Genomic DNA, 26,118 nt, shown 5'->3' on the forward strand with positions numbered 1-26,118 from the left:
AAGTAAACAGAATCATTTTTTCTCTCGTGCAGCCACACCTCAGTAAGAGCCTGGTTTTTATAGCTGAAAAATATATGTTTATTTGCTCATTAATTTTCCTCTCTCTCCCTTGCCATTTCTTGGCATTCGGTAGAATGTTATTTAAAACAAGACACAGTTCAGCTTCAAAAAGAAAAACCATTCTGCAAAATACAGCTTGGACTCATTTAATGGTCATTCATCATCTCTGAAAGAGTGGGGTACAAATCTCTTTATTTGGTATACTGTGATGATTTACCCTGCAATGATTCATGTTGGCACGAGGATACATGGAAGCAAATATGTTCTTTAGGACTTTCAGAAGTGCCCCGATAACCATTTAGTGGCACTGCTTTCCTTCAAAGACGACATAGGCTGGTGTTCGGATGGTGGGCTCAACCCCAAGGCCTGAGGTTCTCTAAAGGGTGCTTGAAAATCTTCATTTCCTTGCCAAAGTGTGTGTGTTTTCTCCCCAGTGCTGAGAAAGCTTTGGTTTTATTATCTTCCATTTCCTTCCAGTAGTGGCAAATAACGACATGCCTAACGCAGTGCCTGGCACATGGTAGAAGCTCCATCAATACTTGTTGAGGGAAAAAATAATTAAATGGAATGTTATAAGCCGTATTAGTATTATCGTCTTGGCATGAAATATGCAACAATGGACTTGAGGCCATCAAGTAATTTCCCTTATCAGGATAAGCTAATTATTTGAGATGAAGATCTGATGCAGAGCATTTATTGGTCAGGCTCCATTTGCTCCTAATTTAAGGTGAGAAAGTTGTTTGTAGGATTGAAGGGATAACATAGTGACCCACGACTACATAGCTTTTCAATTTTCCATAACACTTTTTCAGGAAAGGGTTTCAAGAGAAAGTTAAGCCACATTCCTTTTGTTTCTTTACGTTTAATTTTTTCCTTTATCATTTTTCGGAGGGCAGGCTAGGTGTGGAGCGGGAAGCTCTCTTGACAGTATTTCTACTGCCTGTCTGCCTGCGTGACTTCTGTAGTCTTTTCTGCCGACTTTGGTTGACTGATGGAGTCATCCCTCCAGACAAATAGCACCTGCAGTGATCCAAGATGAAAATGCTGCATCCTCATGAGCCTCAGAGGTTTCTTTTGTTCATTCATTCCTTCATCTATTCTTCGTTCATCTTTACCTTCATTACCAAACTATGAATTTAGTGCCTACTACATACTAGGCTCTGTGCTAAAGCTGCCACTTTAACAGCTGCGCAAAATCCAAGGTGGGTCCTGCTCTCATGAATGGTTGATGGATATGAACTGAATAATCACATTAAAAATCATAACTACAGATTGAAATTTGAAGAGGAATATGACCCTACTGGGACTATGCAATAATAGGAATTGATTTTTACCAGGAGACCAGGGAGAATTTTACTAAGAAGGAACCAAGAGCTAAGCGCTATGAAATGTCTGAAGAGGGAGGCCTGGGTGGCAGAGTCCGTTGAGCATCCGACTCTTGGTTTTGTCTCAGGTTGTGATCTCATGGGTCAGGGTTGGGAGCCCCCGCCTGAGGCTCTGGGCAGGGCAGGTGGGGAGTCTGCTTGAAGATTCTCTCCCTCTGCCCCTCCCCCCACTCACGTGCACTCTCTCGCTTTCCCCCTAAAATAAGTAATTCTTCTAAAAATAAAATGTCTGAAGAAAGGGAAAGAACATTTCAGGCAAGAAGACTATCAAATGCAAAGTCCTGTGGAACTGCGTGGGAAGAGCAAGGGCTGATGGGAAGACAGGGCCACACCCCTCAGTGTCTGCGCATATGCCATATTGTCTTCTGAACATTAGAAAGACAAAAGGGTCATAAACCCAAAGGTGAGGAGGAAGTGGGGACAAGAAAGAAGGGACACATGGACTTTATCAGAGTGGGGGGAGGGCGAGTGGGGAGGGGAAATACAAGTATCCATTCTTCACAAATATAACAGAGGAGGTGATCCCCATAGGCCCAGGATCCTTTGCTGCACTGGAGCTTCCTGGAAATTCTTGTATTTGCGCTTCTGTCTGCCAAGTTTCAGAAAGAGTGTATTTGGATCTTCATTGTGTGTCTGAGTAACCATACGCTGGACCACGCAGCAATGGCATCTTGTCTTTTCATTTTATCATAGACCTATCTCTTCTTTCTGCCTTCCTTTGGATGATAAGGAGGTGGCATAAAATAGTTCATAATTGTTTTTGGAAAGTGTGCATGGTGTGCCTTCTGGCACCTTCTTTCTTAGTTTAGAGAATAGGCTGTGGAGGTAGCATGCCTCTACAGATCTCTCTAGTGGTGTGTGAGCTTGGGCCGGTGGCTTAGTCTCTCTTTTAGCCTTGCAGGATTGGTCTAAGGATTAGGGGAGACTGAGGAGTGGCATGTGGCAAGTGCTTGAATAATGCCAGCCATGGTTATTAGCTGGTTTTACTCATATAGAAAGGTGTCGAAGATCTATTGTTAAGGAGAACAAAGGCAAATTACTTGGGACTGGTGTTTAGCAGGAGAAGAGTAGGCAGGTGCCTTTAGTCTTTCACCCCATATTCTTATGATAGTTGATTTTTTTTTACGACATAGCTATATGTTTTCATAATAATGAAACTGCAAAAAACAGTTGAGAAAATTTATCAACACTACCTAATTTCAAAAAACAAAAACAAAACAACAACAGTGATTTCATTATAATCTTTTCCATAATTTTCTTCACCCTTAAGTTTGGAGATCTCATTTGGAAACTTTTCTTGGGCTAAAGAAGCACATATCTAAAGTCCAGCAATTCATTTTATTTTATTACTTCTTTTGCTTATGTTATATTCAAAGAAGAATCTAAGTTCCATGCTATTACTATCCCCCTGTGATAAAATTATTCTCCTTATTCCTCCGCCTCTGCATATGCATGTAGAAAAATGCCACTCAGCCACCAATATAAACAGTGTGTTTGGTTCATTGGTTGCTGACTTTACTTTCAACCATTGCTTAAATTTTTGTAACAAGCGTTTTTATAAAAATAATGAAATCATTTCAAAAACTGGAGTTGAGGAGTATGAGTTCACTTTTCTGTGTAGCAATAAACACAATACCCAGCATCTAATCTTTCCCAGGGATTCAGGAAGCTTAACTTCTTCAGGATTACTACGATGAAGGTCAGGAGATGATACTCATGAAAGAGGAAGCAAGTAGGCTTACTGGTCACTGAATCTGGATGTAGGAAATGTTTTCAATGATTATCTAATGTTAAGATAAAGTCTGCCACATACTACCCTCCCTTTTATTTTCTTTTTCTTTATAAGTGGAGGTTCTTGGGACGCCTGGGTGGCTCAGTCGATTATGCATCTGCTTTTGACTCAGGTCATGATCCCAGGGTCCTGGGATCCAGTCCTGCTTTGGGCTCCCTCAGTGGGGAGCCTGCTTCTCCCTCTATTCCCCACTTGTGCTTTTTCTCTCACTATCTCTGCCTCTGTCTCTCAAGTAAATAAATGACAAACACTCACACATGGAGGTTCTTTGTGTTTAACTAAAGGTTTTGATGAATTCAATTGGTATTCAACAATAGCTTACTCTACCCAGTCGAGAATCATTAATATTATACAGGGCTGGAACATGGTTGCTTTGATGCTCATTTAAATACAACTCTTCCTTTCTGCAGTGATTGAACAACACTGTCATTAATTAGATAAGAATACAAATCTGGAGAGAACTTTGAGTCCCCTAGCAAATATTTCATGGAGCCAGCGTGAGCTTGCCAACCAGACTAACATCACTACAGAAGATACGTTTCCAAGGAATAACTGTATTATACAGTACTTAGCACATTGTGCCCCTCAGGATATGATGATAATTGCCTGTGTACAAGAAAAGGCAATTTTGAAGAAACTGTGACTAAGCTGATTACCAACTGATTCTTTAAATCGGGGCCAACAAACTATGGCCCATGGGCCAAATCTGGCCCGCTGCCTAATTTTGCAAAGCGTCTGAGCTAAAAATGTTTTTTACATTTTTAAGTGATGAAAAATCAAAAGTAGAATAGCATTTCATGTCATGTGGAAATTATATGGGATTCAAACTTCCTGTCCCTGAATAAAGTTGTGTTAGAATACAGCATGCTCATTCATTTACACACTGTCTACAGCTGCTTTTGCCCCAAAAGAGCAGAATTCAGTAATTGTGACAGAGAGCATAAGGCGTGCCATGATAAAAATATTTACTATCTGACTTTTTCTAGAAAAGGTTTGCTGATCCCAACTTCAGATTCAGGTAGAAGTCATTTATGTGCACGTCTGTGTGCTTGTTAATGGATAATACTGTGGGGTTAGAAATATACCCAATGATATGGCCATCAAAGAAGCTCTAGAATGCAGTCCTCCAAATCTTTCTGGGTCCCTAATTTCCTTCCCAAAATAAGAAGTTACTGCATGAGAGACATCAGGTTATCAGGAAGGACTTTGAGAGATCTCATGATAACAAATGGAGAAGACCTACCTACTGCCTCCAAAAGTTATAGATCATGAATCTAATTTAAAGCCCAAAATAACATCAGTACTCTCCCTGTATTCTGAAATTTGAAGTTATTTCCTCTTTGTACTCAAGAAGTCTTTTGAGAGGAAGAAGTCTTTCATTCTTGTGAGCCTTACAAAATACAGTGCTGTATCAGATGTGCTGTTCGTTCAGTGGCATTATCATATTAAGTGGTTTTATTTGGTTTATGCTTATATTCAGCTGCTGATAGGATATGGTGATAATCGATATTAGGAAATTAGTATGAAATACCTTTTAGTAGACTGTCTAAATCTTGACAGGATATCCTGCTTACCTGCTGTGACAGTTGAATTAACATTTCCAGCTGATATTGACCCTCCTACCTACTAAAATATAGATGAAAACTTGAAATTAATATAAAAGTCATAGCACCAACCAGTAAACAAATGTTAGCATTATTATTACTAGCAGGAGCACCATAACATGGAATTGAAAATATGAGTCCTTTTGATTCAAAATCCCTCTTCTGTACACAACTGACCTCAGTTGTCCCCTCTTGTTTTGTTCTGTTTCAGAGGTTGAAGGCCGCGTTGACTCACCACCCTGCTGCCATGTCAAATGGGAATATGAACACCATGGGACACATGATGGAAATGATGGGCTCCCGGCAGGACCAGACGCCACACCATCACATGCACTCACACCCGCATCAGCACCAGACACTGCCAGCCCATCACCCGTACCCACACCAGCACCAGCACCCAGCCCACCACCCTCACCCTCAACCCCATCACCAGCAGAACCACCCACATCATCACTCCCACTCCCACCTCCACGCGCACCCTGCACATCACCAGACCTCGCCACACCCACCCCTGCACTCCGGCAACCAAGCACAGGTAGAGCCTTTTATGATCTCTTTCCCCCTTGTTGTCAGTGTGAGCTCTGATGCGGGGCCCATTGGCAGCAAGCTGGTTTGACGAGCTTGGGTGTTCTGTCTGACACTTGGGGGGGCTCTGTTCTTTCTTAGGAGGTAAGGGTGACCCATGAGGCCCTCCCAGATCCTAGTTTCTAGAAATAATATGGTAAATACCAGTTCTAGTCCCTGGGGGCAAATGTAAGCTTCAAGTTCTCCAAAATCTGTTTTTTGTTTTTGTTTTTGCAGTGAGTTACAAAGGTAACTCTAAAAAAAGTAATACTGATGGAAGGATTAGGAAAAACTGAAGCATCTGAGGAAAGATGTGAATAAAGAATGAGGAAAATAAGTTAATCCTAGCTGTGTTTTTAACTGCAGTGCTTTTTCACGTAAAAACTCAATTTTGACACCTCTAAAATGGAAGTTAAATACAATGGACAGTCTTCTGGATAAAACCAAATGCTAAAAAGCTAAAGAATAACAGTTCTAGGCAGACAAAGAAGCTGGGTAACGGATGATAGGGCATAAGGTGCTGGGTAAATGAGGAAGAGAAGTGACTCATGCCACCTAGTGTGAAATGCGTTGGAGGGAGCCGACAGAGAGCCAAGCTCTGTAGATGATTGGTTCTAGAGAAAGGCCAAATCCCAGGGGTGGAGAGTCATCAGAAGTGGCTAGAAAGAAAGCCAGCATTTAGACGCAACTGAAAGAGGGTTGGGGGACCAGGCAGACGTTATGTCACCCAGCCCAAGAAGAGAGGCGGGTCCGTGTATCCGAGTAAGTTTTAGTAAGTGGAGGAAGGGCATGTCTAGGAGCATGGCTGGCCCTAGATACTTTGGATCTTTAAGCAGGATGAACTTTGTCAGTCCCCTCCACCCATTCTACACTGCCAGGTTCCAACCAGTTGGGTCAGAGTGGTGTTGGTAGCTTGGAATCTCCAAATAACACTTATTCACCATCTCTTCCATCGTCTGCCTCCAGACCTCACCCAAGGTAGTTTGGGACCTTTAGAACCCTCTCCTCTATTACACACCAAACTTGGACGGCCACCCACAAAATGGGTCATTCACAAGTATTCTCTGTTCTATTCAATAGATAAGCTTGTTCATTAGGTCAGCTGACTTTTGCAAAGGTAGTTAGAGGAGTTCTATATAGTGAGGAAGAGTGCAGGCTTTGGAGTGAGAAATCTGTAATTTCTTTTCCCACCTTACTTGCTATGTGACTATAGTCGGTCAGCTAACTCCCTGAGCTTCCGTGGTCCATTTGCAAAATGGGGTAATGGTAGACAAAACTCATAGACTTTTAGGAGTATTAAGACTATGTTTGTAAAGCTCCTGACACAGGAATCAATACATGTTAGGCATGATTAATTTCCAAACTGAAGTAATATGATAGATGTTTACCAAGTGGTTCATCAATAAAATGCCACCCGAAGCACTTTTTTAGTCAAATGCCATAATAGGACATGGAGACCTTTAGAAGGGACAGAGAAAACTAGAAGTGCAAAGACAGGCAAATAAATTCACATGTGCACTTTTTTTTTTTTTAAGGAAAAGGATAACATCAAGCTTTGGTTGCCTTGTCAGCTAGTTACTTCACAGACAAGTTTAACCGTTAGTTGCATATAAAAGCCATTCATTAGCTAATTACCAATTAGCCAATTGCCCTCCATTTCAAGTCAGTAAGTGGCCAATTGTATATGCAATTAGTTAATTGCTATTATAATTAGCTGCACAAACAGTTGCTTTTTAATCCCATACTAAAGAGAAAGAATACAGGTTACTCTTGTTAAAATTTGAACAAGATCATTCAGACAGTACTCAAAATGCCACTCTTAAATTGTATGAACTTGGCTGATTACAGAGATCTTGTCATATTGCTTAAGCGTATAATGATTAAAGCATTAGGAACAGAAGTTTATTAAGGCCCTCCCAACTGTGAGATTCTAATATGACTTGGAATAAATTTGTCTTTATGAAATAACAAATCGTTATTTTTTAATCAAAACTTCAGAGCCTCTATGCCAACAGAATTCTATTTTAAAAATAAGTAACGATAATTACCAAGGGCATAAATTCTGGTCTTAGGGCTGCATTTGCACTTCCTCCTGGCTGCTTAGGATTCTCTTGCATGTACAGATGTGCTTTCTGAGTCCTGGTGTCACTCCTCAGTCACTAGAGATTCGTCTTATCCAAACTCCACTTTGAAACCTGAACCTGGACTGAGCCTGTAACCATCACATAACTTACCCTGTTGGGAAAAGGCACAGGACAAGTGTCAGAGATAGAGCTTGGTTGAAGTTGGAGTGGGAGAATGTAAGGCCTTGGCAATGGAGAGCCAAACCCAGTTTTGCCTACTTAAGAATCTTGTCCAGTGCTGACAACTAGACATCACGAATTCTCAAAATGTATAGGCAAAAATAGGCAAGTTTGCAGATTCCTTTCTAATGCTTTGCTTTGAGGTCATTAGCTCAGCACCTAGCACCTGAAATGACAAGTGCTATACCTTTGCCAGTAACAAGGATTACATCTTCACCAGCCACTCTGGTGAGTAAGACCTTCAACGGTTAATTCATTGTGTTATTTCTCTGTGATAGGGAGGAAAGGAATCACCAATAAGCAATTTTAGAAAATGTCTCTGGTTTAAATAAAATGACCAATGTGCAGTCCAACTTCAGTCCTAAGCCTAATTCTTCTACAGTGAGTTATATTTGCTTTGATAGAGTTTAATATAAAAATATATCACTTTCAGTCAGCTGATGTCAACTAGAAGCCATGATTAGTACAATTACAGTCATTCTAATTGATTTCAGTGACAGAATTAGAATGTGGTAGGAAAGGTTGCTGCACTTTCTTTTAAACACCTTTTTGTTGTTGTTGTTGTCTATTTCTGTAGGTTGAATGTCTCTTATAAAACAACTTTATAGATATTACAGCCATAAGTCTGAGGGACTGAGAAATGAGAAGGGAAAAAAAAAACCCACCCTATATTGAGAGCGAAGAAAGGGAAAAGGAGTGTGGTACATTAGGGAAGGCATTAGGTGTCCAGACACATAAAGAGGCAGTCGTGGAAATTTCGCTCAGTGCTATGTGTCAGCCTCATGAAGGGACATAAAGCTGTATGGGCATGAGTCTCCAAAACTTTAGATACTGCTGAGCCCTTTGTAGCTCTTAGAAGGAATCTAGGAGTATAGTAAAAAGTTTTAATACAGTGCTTTGCCACTGCTAGGGTTTCCTTACAATATAAGTGTGTGGTGACTCCCAACCATCCCTCCCTGCAGCACAGACAAGGTGTATCACAGACCTCAGGGCCGCTCTGGGCATCCCTCACATAGGCCCCGCTTCTAGCCACCTGGAAAAGCCTGTCTCCGGCAGAGCTCCAAGGAGCAGATGGACCCACCTGGAATTTGCAGGTCCAACTAGACCCTTTGTGCTAAGAGCTCTGAAATGGAAAAAATAGGATTTCATCTGCTTTCCGGGCTTCAGAGGGTTCTTTTGGTGGGAGTCACAGTGATGATTATGTCCCAGAGGTGTGTTCTAGGAACATGGTTTTAACACCAGGAGAATGGAAGCCTGCCCAGAAGGAGCTTTCTGCAGATGACAGAAGATGCATCAGTATTAGGACAATAATCCTGCTCTCTCTCTTCTCACCTGCAGTCCTGCATTGGCACATTAAACTTTATAAAATGGACCTTAAATAAAACATGTTTAACATCTGAAGGAGAAAAAAACAAAACATAACAAAAAAAAAAAACCCGTTTCCTCTGCCATGATTCAGCCAAATGCCTGTCAGGGAAAAATCTATTTGACTCTGTTTCACAAGTCGTTTCTACGTCTTGCCAAAATATCACAGAAGATAGTTCGGCAATGCTTTTTCTTTTCATGAGCATGATTTCACTGTTGACTTCGCTCTTAGAAAACAAGTCTGATCTGCTTACTAAAGCAGCCGACCCTCTGTGCTTTGTGTTCCAACACCAGCTTGGGTTTCCTCTCTCACCCAGCATGTTCCTTCTCTGCCCCCACCCGCCCCCCCCTCGTGCCCAGCAGGTCTCACCAGCGACACAACAGATGCAGCCAACCCAGACAATACAGCCGCCCCAGCCCACAGGGGGCCGCCGGCGAAGGGTGGTGGACGAGGATCCCGACGAGAGGCGGAGGAAATTTCTGGAACGGAACCGGGCAGCTGCCACCCGCTGCAGACAGAAGAGGAAGGTCTGGGTGATGTCACTGGAAAAGAAAGCAGAAGAACTCACCCAGACAAACATGCAGCTTCAGGTGCAGGCCACTGTCTCTTTTCTCGGGACTCAAAGGCCCTGTGTACGGTTGGCATTTCCTGCCTCCCGGCGGGCACTTGTTGACCTAAGCAGTACTACCTCACATTCGCCCACAGAGCAACTGCACTTACTTCCCAAGGTTTATTCACTCTAGGACCCTGTACAAAACAAAATAAGTGTTCAGTTTCAACCCAACCTGTCTACGAAGCTTTTAGGAGGGAGAGCCTGCTCAGCTGAGTTATAGGGCTGAGAGCACTGGCTTTGGTTGGACTGAGGTCCACACTCTTGTTCAGCAATTAGTTGTGTTTAACCTCCATGGCCCTCGGTCTCCTCATCTATAAAATGGGAATCGTAGAGTTGTTGGGAGTCATAAGTGAACTCATGTCTACAAAGCAGTTTTCCCAGTATCTAGCACATAATAAATCTTCAGCCCAACCATAGTTCTTTATATTCACCAGGGAGAGGGTGGCTTTGAGTCCCACTAGGTTACCTCTGTTTTGGTTTCATGGAAGAAAGGAACATTTATAGTTGTTGTTTTACTCTATAAGAAAAGACATGTTCCCATCTCATTTTCAAACTCAACAAGATTTGAATGTTGTGGGATATTTCCCTTTCGTGAGTCGCTCAGTGGGGGACATTTTTTCAACAAGGCCCCTTTAGGGAACATTTGCGAGAAGGAGAGAAAAGTCTTGTACCAGGGCCTCTGTGGCAGATTTCATGCCATACAAATGATACGCCCCGGGAGTCTGTTCTCACACAAAAAGAAATGCCCCCTCCACCAGCAGAAAGGGAACAACTAAATAGATTATGTGGCAAGCATGCCCGGAAGGCAATAAAAGTTAGAGATTATAGCCTGGTGCTTCTAGGAGCAGAGAGAAAGTCTGAAGAGAGGAGGGAAGGGAGGAAAGATTGCCCCAAATAGGGAGGATCTGTACCTTAGTAGTTTGTAGGTCACTTTTCCCTTCCACCACCCGGTTCTCTGTGCGTCCTTAGAATGGAACACTAGGGGTACCAAACCCCCAAAGTTTTTGCATATTCCATGCATTCAAAGGAAATGGCCTTGGGACAGCCAATGTATAAACTGAAAATACATAAGGAAGTTTGGGTTATGCATGGACTGCATATGGATGTTCACATTTTCCCCTAAATTTTTCATCCTTTTTGTGGTAGACATGAGAAAGAAACTGGGAAACATATATAGCAGATATGGGAGAAGTACAATAGTAAGTCCTCCCAGTACCTTCTATGCGGATGAAGGTGGGGGATGAAGTGTGAAGCTATTTTGCTGAGTCCATTTGTGTCTATCCTCAATATCTGCTTGTTGAGTAAATGAAGGAGTTCCCCATCTCTGGAGTGTCCAAGCACTAGCCGCCTAACCACTTGGCCAGGATGTGACTGAGAGGAGTCAAGCCACAGTGGGATGGCTGGACTCAAACACCTTGAAAGCCGTAGCAGCTTGAAAAGCTTTAGTTCTAGCCATAGCCCCAGTGGTATGTGAGAAGCTTTTAGGTAGAAGATGGTAAGCAATTTAAACATGCAGAGTAATGTTTTTATTTGTATGTAAATTAAAAAATGTAATTAGAACACAAGACCTTCAATTTCACAGATTCTCTTGGTAAGGATGAGGCTAAAATATTAAATAATGAGTTAATTTGTACAAACACGTTAAGTCAATAAAAACTCTGGTGCATGTGGGTCTAGCAAATATTACAGCCACTGGCTCTGCAATGACCAAAGTGTGGGAATCCCTGGAATTTGCTACCAGTTCTGAGGTTTGTAAGAGGACCATGAAAATGGCCAAGATTGTGCCATTCTTGGAAATTGCCAATCTTGGCACTATTGAATTTGGGGCTTGATAATTCTCCATGGTATCCTGTTTAGGTAGATAGTAGTATCCTTCTCCTTCACCCACTAAATATGAGTAGCACCCTCTACCTCTCCCCCAAGTTGTGACAGCTGAAAGGCCTCTACACATTGTCAGATCTCCCCTGTGGGGGCAAAATCAGCCCTAGTGTCTTGAATGAAGGAACCATAAATAGCCAGCTGGCACCTATCAGATGCCCACACGTCTAAATCAGTTTTAACTAAAATGCATCCTTGCAGAAGTATCTCAGCATACTGACTGTGGTGCTGGAGCTTGAAAACAGAAGGAGGTCATAGCAGAGATCCAGGAGAAGTGAAGATGCTGGTCTACCTTGTGATTAGATATGTTCATGACTTGGCATATGCCTCTATGTCATTGCTCTTATAAAACACAGAAGGTAAATTTATCCTTTATGAGACCCAAATACATTAATTTTTACCACTCTTTAGAACCATCCATGGCTAAGGAAAAGAAGATACTAGAATTCTAGGCCCCAAAAGCCCAGGGGAAAAAGTTCTATTTGGGCCAGTCAACAGGCACCAGTGTTTTTGGTTGTTAAAGGAGTGCCCAAAAAAGAGACAGACTCTGAAAAGACTAAAATCTTTGTGTTTTCCAACCACTGCTTTGCTTCAGAGGGACAGAAACCATAGCCATTCCATGTTTTCGGTGATGCTCAGTGCTCTGCATCATGCCTTGTGATGCTGGAGAGGATACGCAGCTTCTGCTACCTTTGAATGACCCTTTCCCTCCTACTGGACCTTTGTCAAAAGAAAAAGTTGTCTCTCTTGAGGCCGGTCCAGTGAGCCAAATTTTAAGTAAACAGAAATGGAAGGTGCTAAGCAAACAAACTCTAGCCAAACGGAATATCCAAGGTCTGGATGGCCAGCAGCCACTTCTGGGTTGTTTTTCAGCATAGAACTTTTTAGCTGGGCTGTGGCATTTCAGATTGGAAAAAAATCAGACCTAAGAAAACAAAAATCAAACTCCCAGACTTCATTTCCTTGTCTCACCACAAATCTGTCCCCAAGAGGTCAACACAGGTATAGGAATTGAGGGAAATACTAGAAACCACCTGATGTGACATTTTTGTATAGGGAGAAACTAAGGCCGGGGGTACCTGAAGAGTCTTCCTGAAAGTCACAAAGACAGCAGCACATAGTAGGATGAGTATGCAAGCAAGTCTTCTCTTGGCCCAACCCACAGCTCTAGGATCTTTGATTGTAGAGAATTCTTAAACAAAAAGAACCCACGTGCTTTTCTCTGACAGGGTAGCTAAGATCAGCTCTGAATTCATCATTGACTGATGTGGCACTCAGTGGATTGTTTGTGTGCAGTAGACGATATGGAAATCATCTGGTCACCCATGGAAATAATTGCTTTTCTTTTTTAGTGCAAAGACACATGGCCTAAGTCGCTGCTGAAATTTTAGACACATGAGCCCAGGTTTGGGACTTGGCAAGAGAAGAGGCCAGATGGGAACTGTTGCCTTACAAATTGAAAGTCCTTTGTTTTAGCATGAAACAAACCTGGCCTCAGCTAATCTACAAAAAAGAAAAAAATAAGTGAGGAGGGGCTATATTATAGGGCCCATTTTGATAATTATGTTTTTGGCACAGACTACTGCTTTGCATCAAAAAGCATTCTGGGTTTCTCATATTAACAAAATGACATCCCCAAAGCCAAAAACTCCAAATGCAGCTATTAGGGACTTCTTAGAGTACTTGTTTAAAGTATGTTATTATGGTGTTGAATGTCTCTATAGGGGCGCTACTTCATCCCCCAGACAACCTTATGGATTAAAGAACAGATTAATCCAACCGCATCTAGCCTCCGACAGTCCCTGTCTCAATGGCTAACTGCTTTAGAGTAGCTAACCCATACGAGGTTCAAAAGTGAAAAAACTGAAGGGCTGATTTCAATAGGATAATTCATACCTGATTATTAATACTTGTTTTTGTAAAGTACTTTTATATGAAGACCTAGAATGATTACTATAACCCACGCAGGGGAGTAAAAAAAAAAATTGGTGATTCGCCTCAATTCATCAAGCAAGGTAATTCAGAGTAAGAAAGTGCCTCCGGAAGGCCTGGTTTTTATTTCCCTGCTAGACCTGTAGGCAACATTTTTTTTCTTTCATGCATTTTGAAACATTTGCTATCTGGTGGTTCTCTTCCAAAATGAATTCAAGGTGAATTCATACTTGTGTTCCCTTGAAAAGGATTTTTATTTAAAATAGAGTCTGGCCTCTCCTGTATCAGTCATTGTGGAGATTTGAAGATGATTATGCATGTGCACAGCCCACGGTCCCCCCTGCTTTCTCTAGGGCAGTGATTCTGGACCTTTCTTAACCCAAAGTCTCTCTTGTGGAATTTGATGGAGGCTCGAGAGGCTCTCTCAACACTATGAACCCATACAGGGACTCAAGGTTTTGTGCTACACAGAAACTGTAGATAGAACTTTGGAATCTGCCCTGATAAGATTTGGAAGCACAGAAGGTACTAGAACTGGCTCCCTCAGGAAACTTGAAACTTGAAATACAAGCTTGTCTGAGAATACCAAAAGTGGTTAACTAATGAATAAAAAGTAAAGATCAAGTCCTTTTTTCGATTATTTGGTAGCTAGCTTTCTCCATAGAAGGCAAAACAGAGACAGTCAAAGAATAAACAACTATGTTGCCGGCAGAAACTAGGGAACTAGTCCCACCATCTTGCTTTAGGTTAGTCTGGTGTGGCCAATGCGGGGGCCAAACCATGTTTTTCTGAAACCCCTGTTGAGAGCTCTTCTGCCTGCTGGAAGCTGCCCCATGAATTTCTGTTGCTTCTGTGGCCATTAGACTTTGATTTCCTCCTATCAGCATCATAATTACTTGTGTATGATCTAAACAGAGGCTGAGGGTTCTTCTTTATGGAGAATACTAATCAGCATTCATTTTCCAACCATAAGATAACTAACATAAATATTAACACATTATTTTAAGAAATATGTCCTTATTCACATATATCTTTAAACAATGATCCGTTATCACCATAGTCTTCAGGTTCCTACGCTTTTACAGACCCTCCAACTCGCAGGTTCTCAGTTCCTATACTTAAGAAGGACTAAAGTGCTTTGCTATCTGTAGACAAAAAGTGCCACTCAGGTCATCTATTTTGTATGGGGCTTTGGTTAGAGGCCAAGACACCACATATGCTGTTCATAGCAGTGATTGGTGCTGTTTTATTGTGGCCTTTCATGCAAGCAAAAGCTTTCTTATGAAACAACTTGGGGTGTGCCAAGTACTGTAGGCAGTTAGCTCCTTGTGATTATAGAAGCCCAAAGAACGGAATTGAACATGTTTTTTTAAGGAAGGGGCCTTGAACACTTTGTGCCTGGGAGATCGAACAATGCCTAGAAAAGGTGGGACGGAGCAGGACATAGTTGGGGAAGAAATGGAGACTAAAATCGACCTCTCCAAGATGGCTGCCAGGTGCGATTTTTTTTTTCTAGACATGTAAGAAAGCAAGAGAATCTTGTTTTATTTTATATACTTTACTTATTTGTTGTTTCCTAGGTTACAGAAGATTATGGAAGGGTTTAGTAAAAATTGGAGCTTGACTCCATTCTCTAAGAATGACTATCTGCATTATTTGCAGCAGAGATTAGGGTGCAGTTGTCTCAGCGGTTGTGATTCTAGAAAAGTACTGTTATCTATAATGTAAATGCAAATAATATGACATTTCATTTTGAGGCCAAAAAATATATATATATATGTTATGTAATATATATATATATGTTTTCTTTTTCTCCACTTTGATTTTGGTTTTGCTTATTTTGTTTTAAAGCTTTATTTATTTGTTTATTTGCCAGAGAGAGAGCAAGTGAGCATGAGCAGGGGGAGGGGCAGAAGGAGAAGCAGGCTCCCCGCTGAGCTGGGAGCCTGATGCAGGACTTGATCCCAGGACTCTGGGATCATGACCTGAGCCAAATGCAGACGCTTAACAACTGAGACACCCAGGAGTTCCTGGTTTTTTTGTTTGTTTGTTTGTTTGTTTGTTTTAACCAGGGGTTGCCTTCTATTTAACAGTCTAAAAGTAACTTTCTTTTACACATGCCATTTTAAGCAGAGGGAATCTGGGAAAAGCAAGGAAGATTGTCTGAATTTAAGTGGGCATGAAATCAAAGAGGAAAGAACTGGTATTTAAGGCTACAATAAGTAGTCTTATAAATAAAGTTGTCACACTAACCCCAGAATTGACAAGGGTCAATTTTGGTTTCGATAGGGCCCCTTACAGATCACACTCCTTTGGAGGTGGGAGATGTAGTTCACCCTCCTGAATATTTTTGGACTAAGAGCAATTAAGTGATTTATATGTCAGTAATGCTAATTTCTCTGATAGGCATTTTTATTTTATAAAATTTGGAGAAGAGAAAAGCTTTCCTAGATTCTTACTATTTTGTTATTTATGTTACTCAACATTTGATTACTTATATTTTGCAAATGAATTTAGAAATGTGGGGTAACCTTTAAAACAAGTTTCAAAAAATTTTTTAATTAACTTTTAGAATCCCAGACTTACTTTTTTAGGTGATAAATACATGCCTGAAAAAGCCAAGTTCATAATAAAAGTGTAAATACAACTTAATGACAGCAATGTTAAAACACCCTTTTTTGTGTGCATGTTTTTTTAAAGTCTCCCACATGTGGAGTACAATGTCTGGCAGCCACAAATGAACATTGGACAGAGCGAGGGTAATATTTATCACAACTATAAATTTATGGGTTGCTTGAGATAGTGCTATGTTTACAGTTTACTTTTATCAAGTGGAAGCACCTTACAACCAACCAATCTATTCCACATTCGTATTTGTAGACAGTGGTGCCAAGTACATTATTCTACAAAGCTATGAATTGGTCTTTGTGAATAACTACATAAAGTGGAGATTCAAGGCACTTATCTAAGTAAATAAGAAATGCGCGCATACACACACACACACACAATCCACAACACCCTGTTATTGATGGTGGAAAAAGTTTATAGACTGAAATTAGCCAAACTAGTTAATGAACCAAACAAATTAATTGTAGCCAAAACTCCATTGCCCCTCGCCTTCCAGGGCTGACCTCATCCACCAGTAGAGGATCAACATTTGTTCCATGTGTTTCCATGCCTTCTACTAAGCAGATGTCAGGCAGGGATGTGCTCTGTTGAATTATAGCCCATTTGACAATATTTTGGGAAATCTGATGGTAGATGGGTTGGCTTATTCTGAAGACATTTCAGTCTAAAGCCACTAATCCTGCCACTCGGTGCTCCCCAATGCATGTGCAACATTCACTTTCTTCACATATTGAACGTCAACCTGAGCTTATCAGTGTGAAGATGATTATTATGACTAGCTAAACTCAGTGATTGCTCAGTATGGGCTAGGCAATGTTCTCAGTATGGGCTAGGCATTTTATATCTATTGTCTCATTCAGTCCTTACAACAACTCAAAGAACTTTATTCTGGTTTGATCCCCAATTATAAACAAGGTCTCTGAAGTTCATCTGGCTTACGTTTCCTGCCTAGACTCACCCAGTAAGTGTCAGGTGAAGATTCCCACCTAAGTCATCTCGCTCCAGAGTCCATCACCTAAAGGGTATACTCTAGACTTTTTTTTTTTTTTTTTTTAAGCAGAGGCTTGCTTTTATTTTTTTTTTAATTTTTTATAAACATATATTTTTATCCCCAGGGGTACAGGTCTGTGAATCACCAGGTTTACACACTTCACAGCACTCACCAAAGCACATACCCTCCCCAATGTCCATAATCCCACCCCCTTCTCCCAAACCCCCTCCCTCCAGCAACCCTCAGTTTGTTTTGTGAGATTAAGAGTCACTTATGGTTTGTCTCCCTCCCAATCCCATCTTGTTTCATTTATTCTTCTCGTACACACTTAAGCCCCCATGTTGCATCACCACTTCCTCATATCAGGGAGATCATATGATAGTTGTCTTTCTCTGCTTGACTTACTTCGCTAAGCATGATATGCTCTAGTCCCATCCATGTTGTCGCAAATGGCAAGATTTCATTTCTTTTGATGGCTGCATAGTATTCCATTGTGTATATATACCACAGGACTTTTAATATGATTCAGTTCTAGAGTTAAAATCTGGTCTTTTCAATAAGTCCTGGTAAATGTGAGGACCAAATTAAAAGGAAGCTATACATTTTCAGGTGAATCCCATTAAATATTATCCTTAATGTCATTCAGACACAATAGAAAAGCTTGCCAATATCACTGTTGAAAGTGCATGCGGACTTGTATTCTCTGGTCCTTTCCAACAGTTTTGATATGTCTATTTCCAGAATGAAGTGTCCATGTTGAAAAATGAGGTGGCACAGCTGAAACAGTTGTTGTTAACGCATAAAGACTGTCCAATAACAGCCATGCAGAAAGAATCACAAGGATATCTAAGTAAGTCATTGACTTTTCTTCTTTTCTTAGTGTCCAATTTTTTTTGCCACTAATTTTGCATTGGATTTTATTGAAAGAGCGAGTAAAGTGTAGATTGCACCAGGGGGATCCTTCTTTTCTGACCTCCTCCCCATGCCCACCACCTCCCAATACCTTCTGGCTAAAATTTCCCTGGCATTTCACATTGTAAAATCCTATCGAATTCCAGTTCCACAGCCAGCAGGAAAATAGCTTGCGGGAGCCCAACTACCAGTGGGCTAGCCGTCTTCCAGAGAAATCCAGGGGCTGGGTATAGGCCTTGGGGGAATCACATCCAATGTCTTAAGGTATGCTGCCTCTTATTCACTGGGCTGAAAAGCTAGTGACTTGGTCTTAGTTTTCCAATAAGTAAAGTGAATCCCTTTCTCTAGACCCTAGTTTCTGCATCTGGAATGTCAGTAAGTTAAATACTAGCTGAGTGGGGGATGGTGGGAGGAGCAGGGATTCATGGCTGAAGGTCAATTTATTTTCAAATAATTTTTTAGATTGAGCAACACAGATTCTCCCACCACATGTGAGTATTTTTCCACATTTGATATATGGATGGCTATTTGAAGATACAAACATGGGGAAGTTTACATCCCAAGACTCGAACACGTGAAATCATGTTACTGGTATAGAAAGCATGGCTTTGCTTGTAGCTATAAAGTGGGAAGGCATAGCTTTTGACTACAGTTTAAAATAAAGTTTTGAAATTAACGTCCAGGAGCAAATGTGTGAAACTCTTCTATCTCTAGTAAATGCGTAGTAATGTCTGCCTGAGTGGCCCACAGGTCCACCCAAGAAGAGCTATATTGGTATGTGTGTGTGTGTGCTTTCTCCTAGGTCCAGAGAGCAGCCCTCCTGCCAGTCCGGTCCCAGCTTGCTCTCAGCAGCAGGTCATCCAACACAATACCATCACCACTTCCTCTGCCGTGAGCGAGGTGGTGGGAAGCTCCACCCTCAGTCAGCTTACCACTCACAGAACAGACCTGAATCCCATCCTTTAAAATCTGCCGGTGGGTCAGACCTTGCCTCCAAGAAGAGCTGTCGCATATCATGCGTCCTTTCTTTTAAGGGCATTTTTAGAATTAACTCAGACCTGGAAGACTCCTCAGCCCTTCAGAGACTGGCTTTCATTTTTATAGTTATTATGGAAATGTCATCTTTTATACTTAGTTATATAAGAAAAAAAGGGAGTTATGCAATTAATTAATCTGTCAGCTTGGGAAATGCTTTGGTGCTTTTCTCCAATTTTCTGGTACCAGTTAACTTGTTTATAAACTGAACTCTTTCTGTATATAGACACGGTTTCATTCTTATCAGTCCAACCCTTTGCTTGAAACATCAAACCTTGTTAAGCCGCAGCTTTTAGCCAAAATGAGGCATAACCTAGATGTCACGTAAATGGATGCAAGGTAACTGGGTGGTGAGTCTCATGACATTGTAACACACATCGGGTTTGTGCCGTGATGTCGCCAGAATTCCAGATAAACACAGAGCCTTTTCCATAATTTTGTCTCTTCCTACAAAAAATCATAAGACCCATTGATGTCCAAATAAAGCCACCGAGCATCTCACCCCCCTCCACCTCCTCCCCTTGGTCCACTTCCTTGAATTATCCTCTGATTTCCTCCAATCTTCCTTTCCATTTCCACTTTTTTCCCGGGCTCCCTATGAACTCTTTATTTTTACTTTCTGCTGTTTTATGTTTCTCCCTTTAGAATTGCACATAAAGAAAAAAATAATGCTTAAAGAGGAAAAAAAAAAGCAAATCTCAAAAATATGGATCTAGCCATTGCTTTCCCTGCCCGTGACCCACAGCTGGAGTTCATTCACCTCTTGCTTTTTACAAAATAGTAAGCAGGAGATGTTTAATGTGCCTGATTTAATGTTTTTAATAATCAGAGCAAATAAAAGGTGGCTTAGCCATAGGTGAGGCACTGTTGAATGCCAGCTGTGGAGACACCAGGGAAGGGAGACTTCTAAGCCTCGATTGTGAAGGTCCAGATTATGATGCAGGCTATAACATCACACCCTCAAATTACAACTGGTTTATATGGCCTGTCTATAAGGTTGAAAATCCATATGCTATATAATAATTCAGAAGGGCTCTATTCACTACACATATTACATTGTTCAATCATCAGCTGCTAATAGACTAAGATTTATTATTATTTTTTCTTTTAAGCCTATGGAACTGGCTTTGCTGTTCTGGTGGGTGAAAGTAGACGTACCACTGGAGGAACAAAGAGAAAGAGAAAACTAATGTTTCCACAGGGGTGCTTTCAGCCCTCCCAGAACAGCCAAAGCCTTCTTTGGCTGCTGAAAGAATCCCATGGATGTGGCTACTCCACTCTTCTGAATAATTCTGATTTATATTTCCAACAACTTTCATCGACTTGCCTATTATGGAAAGTAGATAGTCCCGAACCACAGTTGTGCCTCCTTGAAACAAGCCATTCTACTGTGTCAATGTTTTAATATCACATCTCACATGTAACAGGAACTAATGTTTCCTTCTAGCAGTCTAGACAGGTGCTGGTGTTTCATCTCCATTTGAATGCTTGACCTAACACGAGAGAGTGAGAGTGTGTGTGTGTGCATGCACACGTGTGCACATGTGTGTGTGTTCATGGGATTTAAAATAATATTATTTTACAAAAGGTGTAGCTTTTATAAGCGTTCGGGAAAGGGAAAGACATGTATGGGTGTGTGTCTATGTGTTTATCTCTCACTATAGCCTAAGAATCTATTTTGGAGAAAAAAAATATAAGGGTCATGAAGCATGATTTTTATAACTAGTTTCAGTTTTATCGAAAAACTTACTTTTCAAATCAGTATTTATCAGCAATTTTTTTTAATGTATGCAGTGCTTTCAAAAGAAAGTTTTGAGTGTCCAGAGAAACTCATGACTGGCTATGTGATCTAGAAATCCAAACAAAAGCAAAAACAAAACAAACACACACTCACAAACAAAAAAAAAATTTTTTTTAAAGAAAAGAAAAATATGCAAAGGATTTTCTATTATATTTTAGACAAACATATCTTTTTTTAAGTATTTTAAATACTGAATCCATAGTTGTTTTACTTCGCATCCCAGCAGTAACAGCTGAACGGTTGAACCTAACTGGTTTCCTAAGAAATATTTAAGATATATCTGTATTCTGTTATTAAATTTAATTTTTTCAAAACTCCTTTCTAGGACCATGTATGTGTCTCTCTAAAAAAGAAAAAGAACTCATTGAAATGTTTGCTTGGGTTTTAAATTTTTTATGTTTTTCTTATTTTTTGCTTTAAGTAAACAAAAACTTTTCTTTCTTTATTGCATGCATAGCACTTAATGAAATGGATTTTTTTAAAAATCCACGGGTAATATCAGCATGTCCAGGGAATGGGCTGTCACTAAAATTATGGTTTACTTTACTTCTGTTCCACCTCTTGATTGAATATTTAGTTGTTAAGCTGAAAGCCTCTGTAGTGAAGAACTTGCTTGAGTTTTCTTAATTCAGCAACTTGACAGTTTGACTGATGTGCATTATATAGAGCTCAATTATGTCTGTTTTTTATGCTAAGTAGGCAAACCAACCACACACACACACACACACACACATTAGCAAACTGCCCTCAATGTACAATTAGAATGAACTGTCTTCTTGTTATATTTAGAGCCTTTAGGTATGTTCATTAGCAGTGTGGAAATACAGTAAAATGAAAGATGCCAGCTCGTTGTCAGAGTGTCTTGAAACCCTGAACAGAAAGGCTTGTTGGTCAAATCCACACTCAGCTTATCAATATTAAGTACTTCACTGGAAGGTCCAGCCTGCACCAGACCATGAAACAATTAGTCTGCCTGAAAAACCCCTCTGTGCCCTCCATTTTTTGCCAATCTGGGAAAACATCTTTTTTTTCTGCCCTATAATCCTCTCCCACTCAACTCCTGGGTCATCTGCCTGTATCTTCACTGAGCCAGTGTAATGACCTTCAGAGCACCCATCCTGAGGAAGGAAGGGCCCTACAACACTGTCTCTCCTCATTCACGTGTGGGTTTTTTTATTGGCAGCATCTGCCTTTGAAGTCACTGCCAGCCTACCTGAAAATTTCTACAGTGCTTCCCTTGCCTTCTGTGATGGGACCCGACTTAGGTACCCCGATGGCATTTTTACCAGGTGATCCTAAATTGAGGCGTTCACATTGTATTTCTTCTTAAGACATTTCCCAACATATGACGCCAGGACAGGTGGAGTAAATCCTAACTAAGGATGAACGTACTCATTTTAAAGTCTGTCTTAAGCTGATGTTTTCCCTTTACACCCCCATTCACCCCTCCCTACCTCCATGTTAGTGTGCGTGAGTGCCAGTGTTCACATGGCCCGTGGGAGATGGCAGTGTCTGTGGTATCACTGAATGAACGGTGGTCAGAGAAATCAAATGCAGCACCTGTTCTGAACAGAGGGGTGTCAGTGATGGATGTTCAGGGAGTTGGGTCGCTGTTACATCAATTTTAGTGTGTCAGTTGAGTTTGCCATTAAAATCTGAAACCAGCTGTGGTGAAAGATCAGCCTTTGGCTGGGGAGTTTTAAGCATCAGTAATTGCTATCAAACTAGCCATCCAGTTAGGATAGAATGTGCTTCTCTTTGGTTAATAAAAACCATCGAAGAAAATATATTTGTATGTATGTGTGTATACAGTGGAATTCAAGGACCAAAGCAAAATTTGAACAGGAATCTATTAATTTAGAATTTTATAAGATATTTATTAATAAATGTTATTTTGAAACATTCCATTTGAACAGTATTCTTCTGTAGGATCTACTTGTTTTTAAAGTATTAGTTCATAATAAACTACTCTAGTTGTGTATATCTTCATTTTTCAGGGTTTCAAATGGCTATTCTCCATCATATGGTGGAAGTATTTTGCTTAGATCTCTGTGCATAGAAATTTCAAGGATTTTTATTGCTCTGTGAGTTATTTTTTAATCTATGTTCTGAACGGTTTTTTAAAACATTCTTTTCTCTTTTTCTTCTTTTTTAAAAATTCTTAAAGTAAGCTCTTTCCTTTAGGAAGCAGAGTTCGGCTAAAGGGAATCAGTAACTATAACTGGAACAGCTTTCTTATAAAAGTGTAGGAACTTCATCTCTGCTTCTCTCCACCCCACCCGATTTCCTAGAATGCCTTGCACTATTCAGCTTCCTTAGTGCTCTCTTTGTCCAGTCCCAAACAATGTGCCGTAGCTTTAAGCCATTCAAGTTCCATTATGCAGTATATCTGAGAAGGAAAAGGAAACAACCCATTTAAATTTGAATAAAACTGTGCCTATGCGAACAGTAGCAATTTAGAGTCTCTCTTCTGCTTTTAAAATAATTTATATTTTAAAATTGCACTTTAGCTTTTTCAATCCCTGTTTCTCTGGTTCTTTCTCAAAGACCCTCCCTTTCCCCAGACTTGCCTTCTGCTCTCCTCTTTCCGACTTCCCACCCTTCCCCTCAGGCTCTGAGCTGCATCATTTAAAATACTTTACAGAATATTTGCACCAGGTACATGTGCTTGTGTTCCTTAGTAGCCTAGCAAAGACATGTTCCTCATGTCAGCCTAGATGAAGCCTGCTACGAGAAAACCAAGAAGAGCCAGTTTATACTCTTTAACCCTTTATTCATAGCATGTTAAAAAAAAAAAAATGTTATATTATGCAACAGATGTGAGGCAGCAGCTAAGCTATACTTAAGAATTTTCTATCTCATCCTCCAAACCAAAGTGTCCTGAATGAGCCAGGAGACTTACTCTTTTGTGCACCATGGTGCATGTGGACTGTGGTCCAGCCGTTGTCTCTCTGAGGCTGCGGAAGTAGTAGTGGCCCTATTTCATTCCTGGGTCTCAAAAATACAATGTTGCCTTGTGACATAATTAGGGACAGCACCTGTGTTTTACAATGATAATCTGAGAAAGGACAAGAAGACACTGAGCAATAAACTTACCAGTAAAATTCAATATCAAAACAAAGAAATGAAAACAAAAACAAAAACCCTAACTCATGATGTTGTGAAAGTGAAAAAGTGTATGTCCACTCAAAATATTTTACTATTTCTTGTGGAGTTTTTCAGTGATGTAATGCTTATAGCCAAATTGCTTAAAGAGTGTTTATATATTTTTTTCCTTATAAATTGTCTATTTTTTAAAAAAAAAAAAACTATTTACCACAAGTTGAAGAGGGGGGTAAGGCCAAATTGCCAACATTTGTTAAATGATTAATATTCTTAAGTGGCACTCTGATACGTTTCCAAGCTTATCATCAGAGGGGAATCAGTAACGATTAGCTCTTATATTTCGACCAACTTATAATATGTAGCTCATTAAAAATCAGGATTTAGAAAGCTCTTCATAAGCCATTTAGAATTTCCTACCTTGAGTTTCATATTATAGAACTTTCTAGGATTTTTTGAAAAAGAGAATTATTTTAGCCTCAGGACTGAGAATGTGGAATCTGAATAAATTAGCTTTAACTATATTGTTAAAATCTTATGCACAATAAGCTCATTAGACTCTAGTTGGCTCCTTTAGAATACCAATGCCATTGACAGGAGAGAATGGAAGGTATCAGCCTCAGCCGTGCTGCAGTGGAGGGAGCTTCAGAGAAGGGTCCTTCCTAACCAGCCAGCCAGTGGAAGAGAAGACCTACTCACCCTCTTTCCTTCTACATTCTGCTAAACACACCTGCCTCAAAGAGAGTAGTTCTGCGTTTTGAGGTTTGGCTTAGAGAAATGATAAGCTTGAAATCTCCCTGGAGAGGACCTGGGGTTTAGGATCTTCTGAAAAGGCCCAGAAAAATGGCTCTGTTCAAACACAACGTTCTAGGACAATTGGAATATAAATATTATCCAAAACTAGAACTTAAAAAAAAAAAAAAAGTTTAGCCTTGTGGAAAATAAGTGCTAACTAAGGAAGTCCCCCCCCCAAAAAAAAGGTGCTGTCACTTTAAGTTCTGGACTGGGGGGGTTGTTTGTAATTGTAAACAGCAAAGCATTTATGTTTGTCTGTCTATTTGTAAAGCAACCACCTTCCTTACTGGAAGGAGAAAAAAAAATGGGAGTACATACATGTAAATACTTGCTACAGCATTTAATATGTTCAATTTTATGTTAAGCTTTTTGTTGCATCGTGAACACGTTTATTGTTACCAATGGACAATGAGTTCATGAAGACTGTTCAACTAGGTCAGATTTTACATCTCTTTCAAGCAAGAGGAGACAAGATTTTGTGCATTTGTACAAATGTTAATAATATCACTGCAATTCCAATATAATAAAGCACTCAAATGCAAATAATACATGTAACTTTTGTATGATGAAATTCGGGTTTGGGGATAATGGTATCTGTTCTGCACATGGTCTCATTCCTGCCTTGTAACTCAAGGCTTGGTCTTTCAGGGTTATGATTCTCTAGGGACAGAAGGAGGTGAGATTTTCTCCTTCCTAGACCACCACTGTGCTCCCACTGACTCCTCCATCCAACTTCCCAGTTGAGGCAACCAGTCTAACACATTCATAGTGGGTTGGCAACACAACTAAACTTTGCTTTGGGGCCAACAGATTTTAGCATTCAAGAAGAACAGCCAGCATAAGTTCATGTTCAAGATGTCTAGGAGCCAAGAAACACATGCTGGCCACTCAGGTAATCAAATCCTGGAGTTCTCTCCTTGGCTTCCAGAGAAGTCCTAACTAAGGTCTTAGCCCCTTTAGGTATGCACTCTTCAAGATAACTCCCTCCCTTCCTTCCCCTTCTTTCTTTCCCTCTGCTTCTTTCACTAAATGTCTTAAGTCACTCTTCTCTTTGCCTTACATTCAATGTCTGATCCATCAGCGTGGCCAGAATCGAACCACCACAGATCTCTGACTTTACTATTATAGCTTTGTCCAAATTACCAACACCTCTCACCTGGATTATTGCAACACTCTCCTAACTGGCAGCCAGAGGGAACCTTTGAAAAGGGAAATCAGACCGTGTCCCTCCACTGCTCAAAACCCTATAAGGACTTCACCCCTGGTCCAAAGCAAAAACCAATTTCCTTACTCCGGAGTCTGTAAAGGCCCTCTGTGACCTGCCCCCTCATTAATTCCCTGAGTTCATCTCCTCCGA

General features: G+C 40.5%; 1 protein-coding gene across 3 annotated transcripts in view; it reads left to right on the forward strand.

Annotated features, from left to right (window-relative positions):
* Positions 1-25,307, forward strand: part of CREB5 (cAMP responsive element binding protein 5) — a 403,426-nt gene extending 378,119 nt beyond the window's left edge. The window contains exons 8-11 of one of the 3 annotated variants that reach the window (XM_059171450.1): positions 5,053-5,376; positions 9,434-9,664; positions 17,858-17,966; positions 18,831-25,307. In XM_059171450.1, the coding sequence (XP_059027433.1) occupies positions 5,053-5,376; positions 9,434-9,664; positions 17,858-17,966; positions 18,831-18,994 (828 nt within the window). In that variant the 3' untranslated portion in view covers positions 18,995-25,307. The other 2 variants (XM_059171451.1, XM_059171452.1) reach the window with 2 other exon arrangements.
* Positions 25,308-26,118: the final 811 nt, after the last annotated feature.

The sequence above is a fragment of the Mustela lutreola genome, chromosome 4 (genome assembly GCF_030435805.1).
Source record: "Mustela lutreola isolate mMusLut2 chromosome 4, mMusLut2.pri, whole genome shotgun sequence".
Lineage (NCBI taxonomy): Eukaryota > Metazoa > Chordata > Mammalia > Carnivora > Mustelidae > Mustela > Mustela lutreola.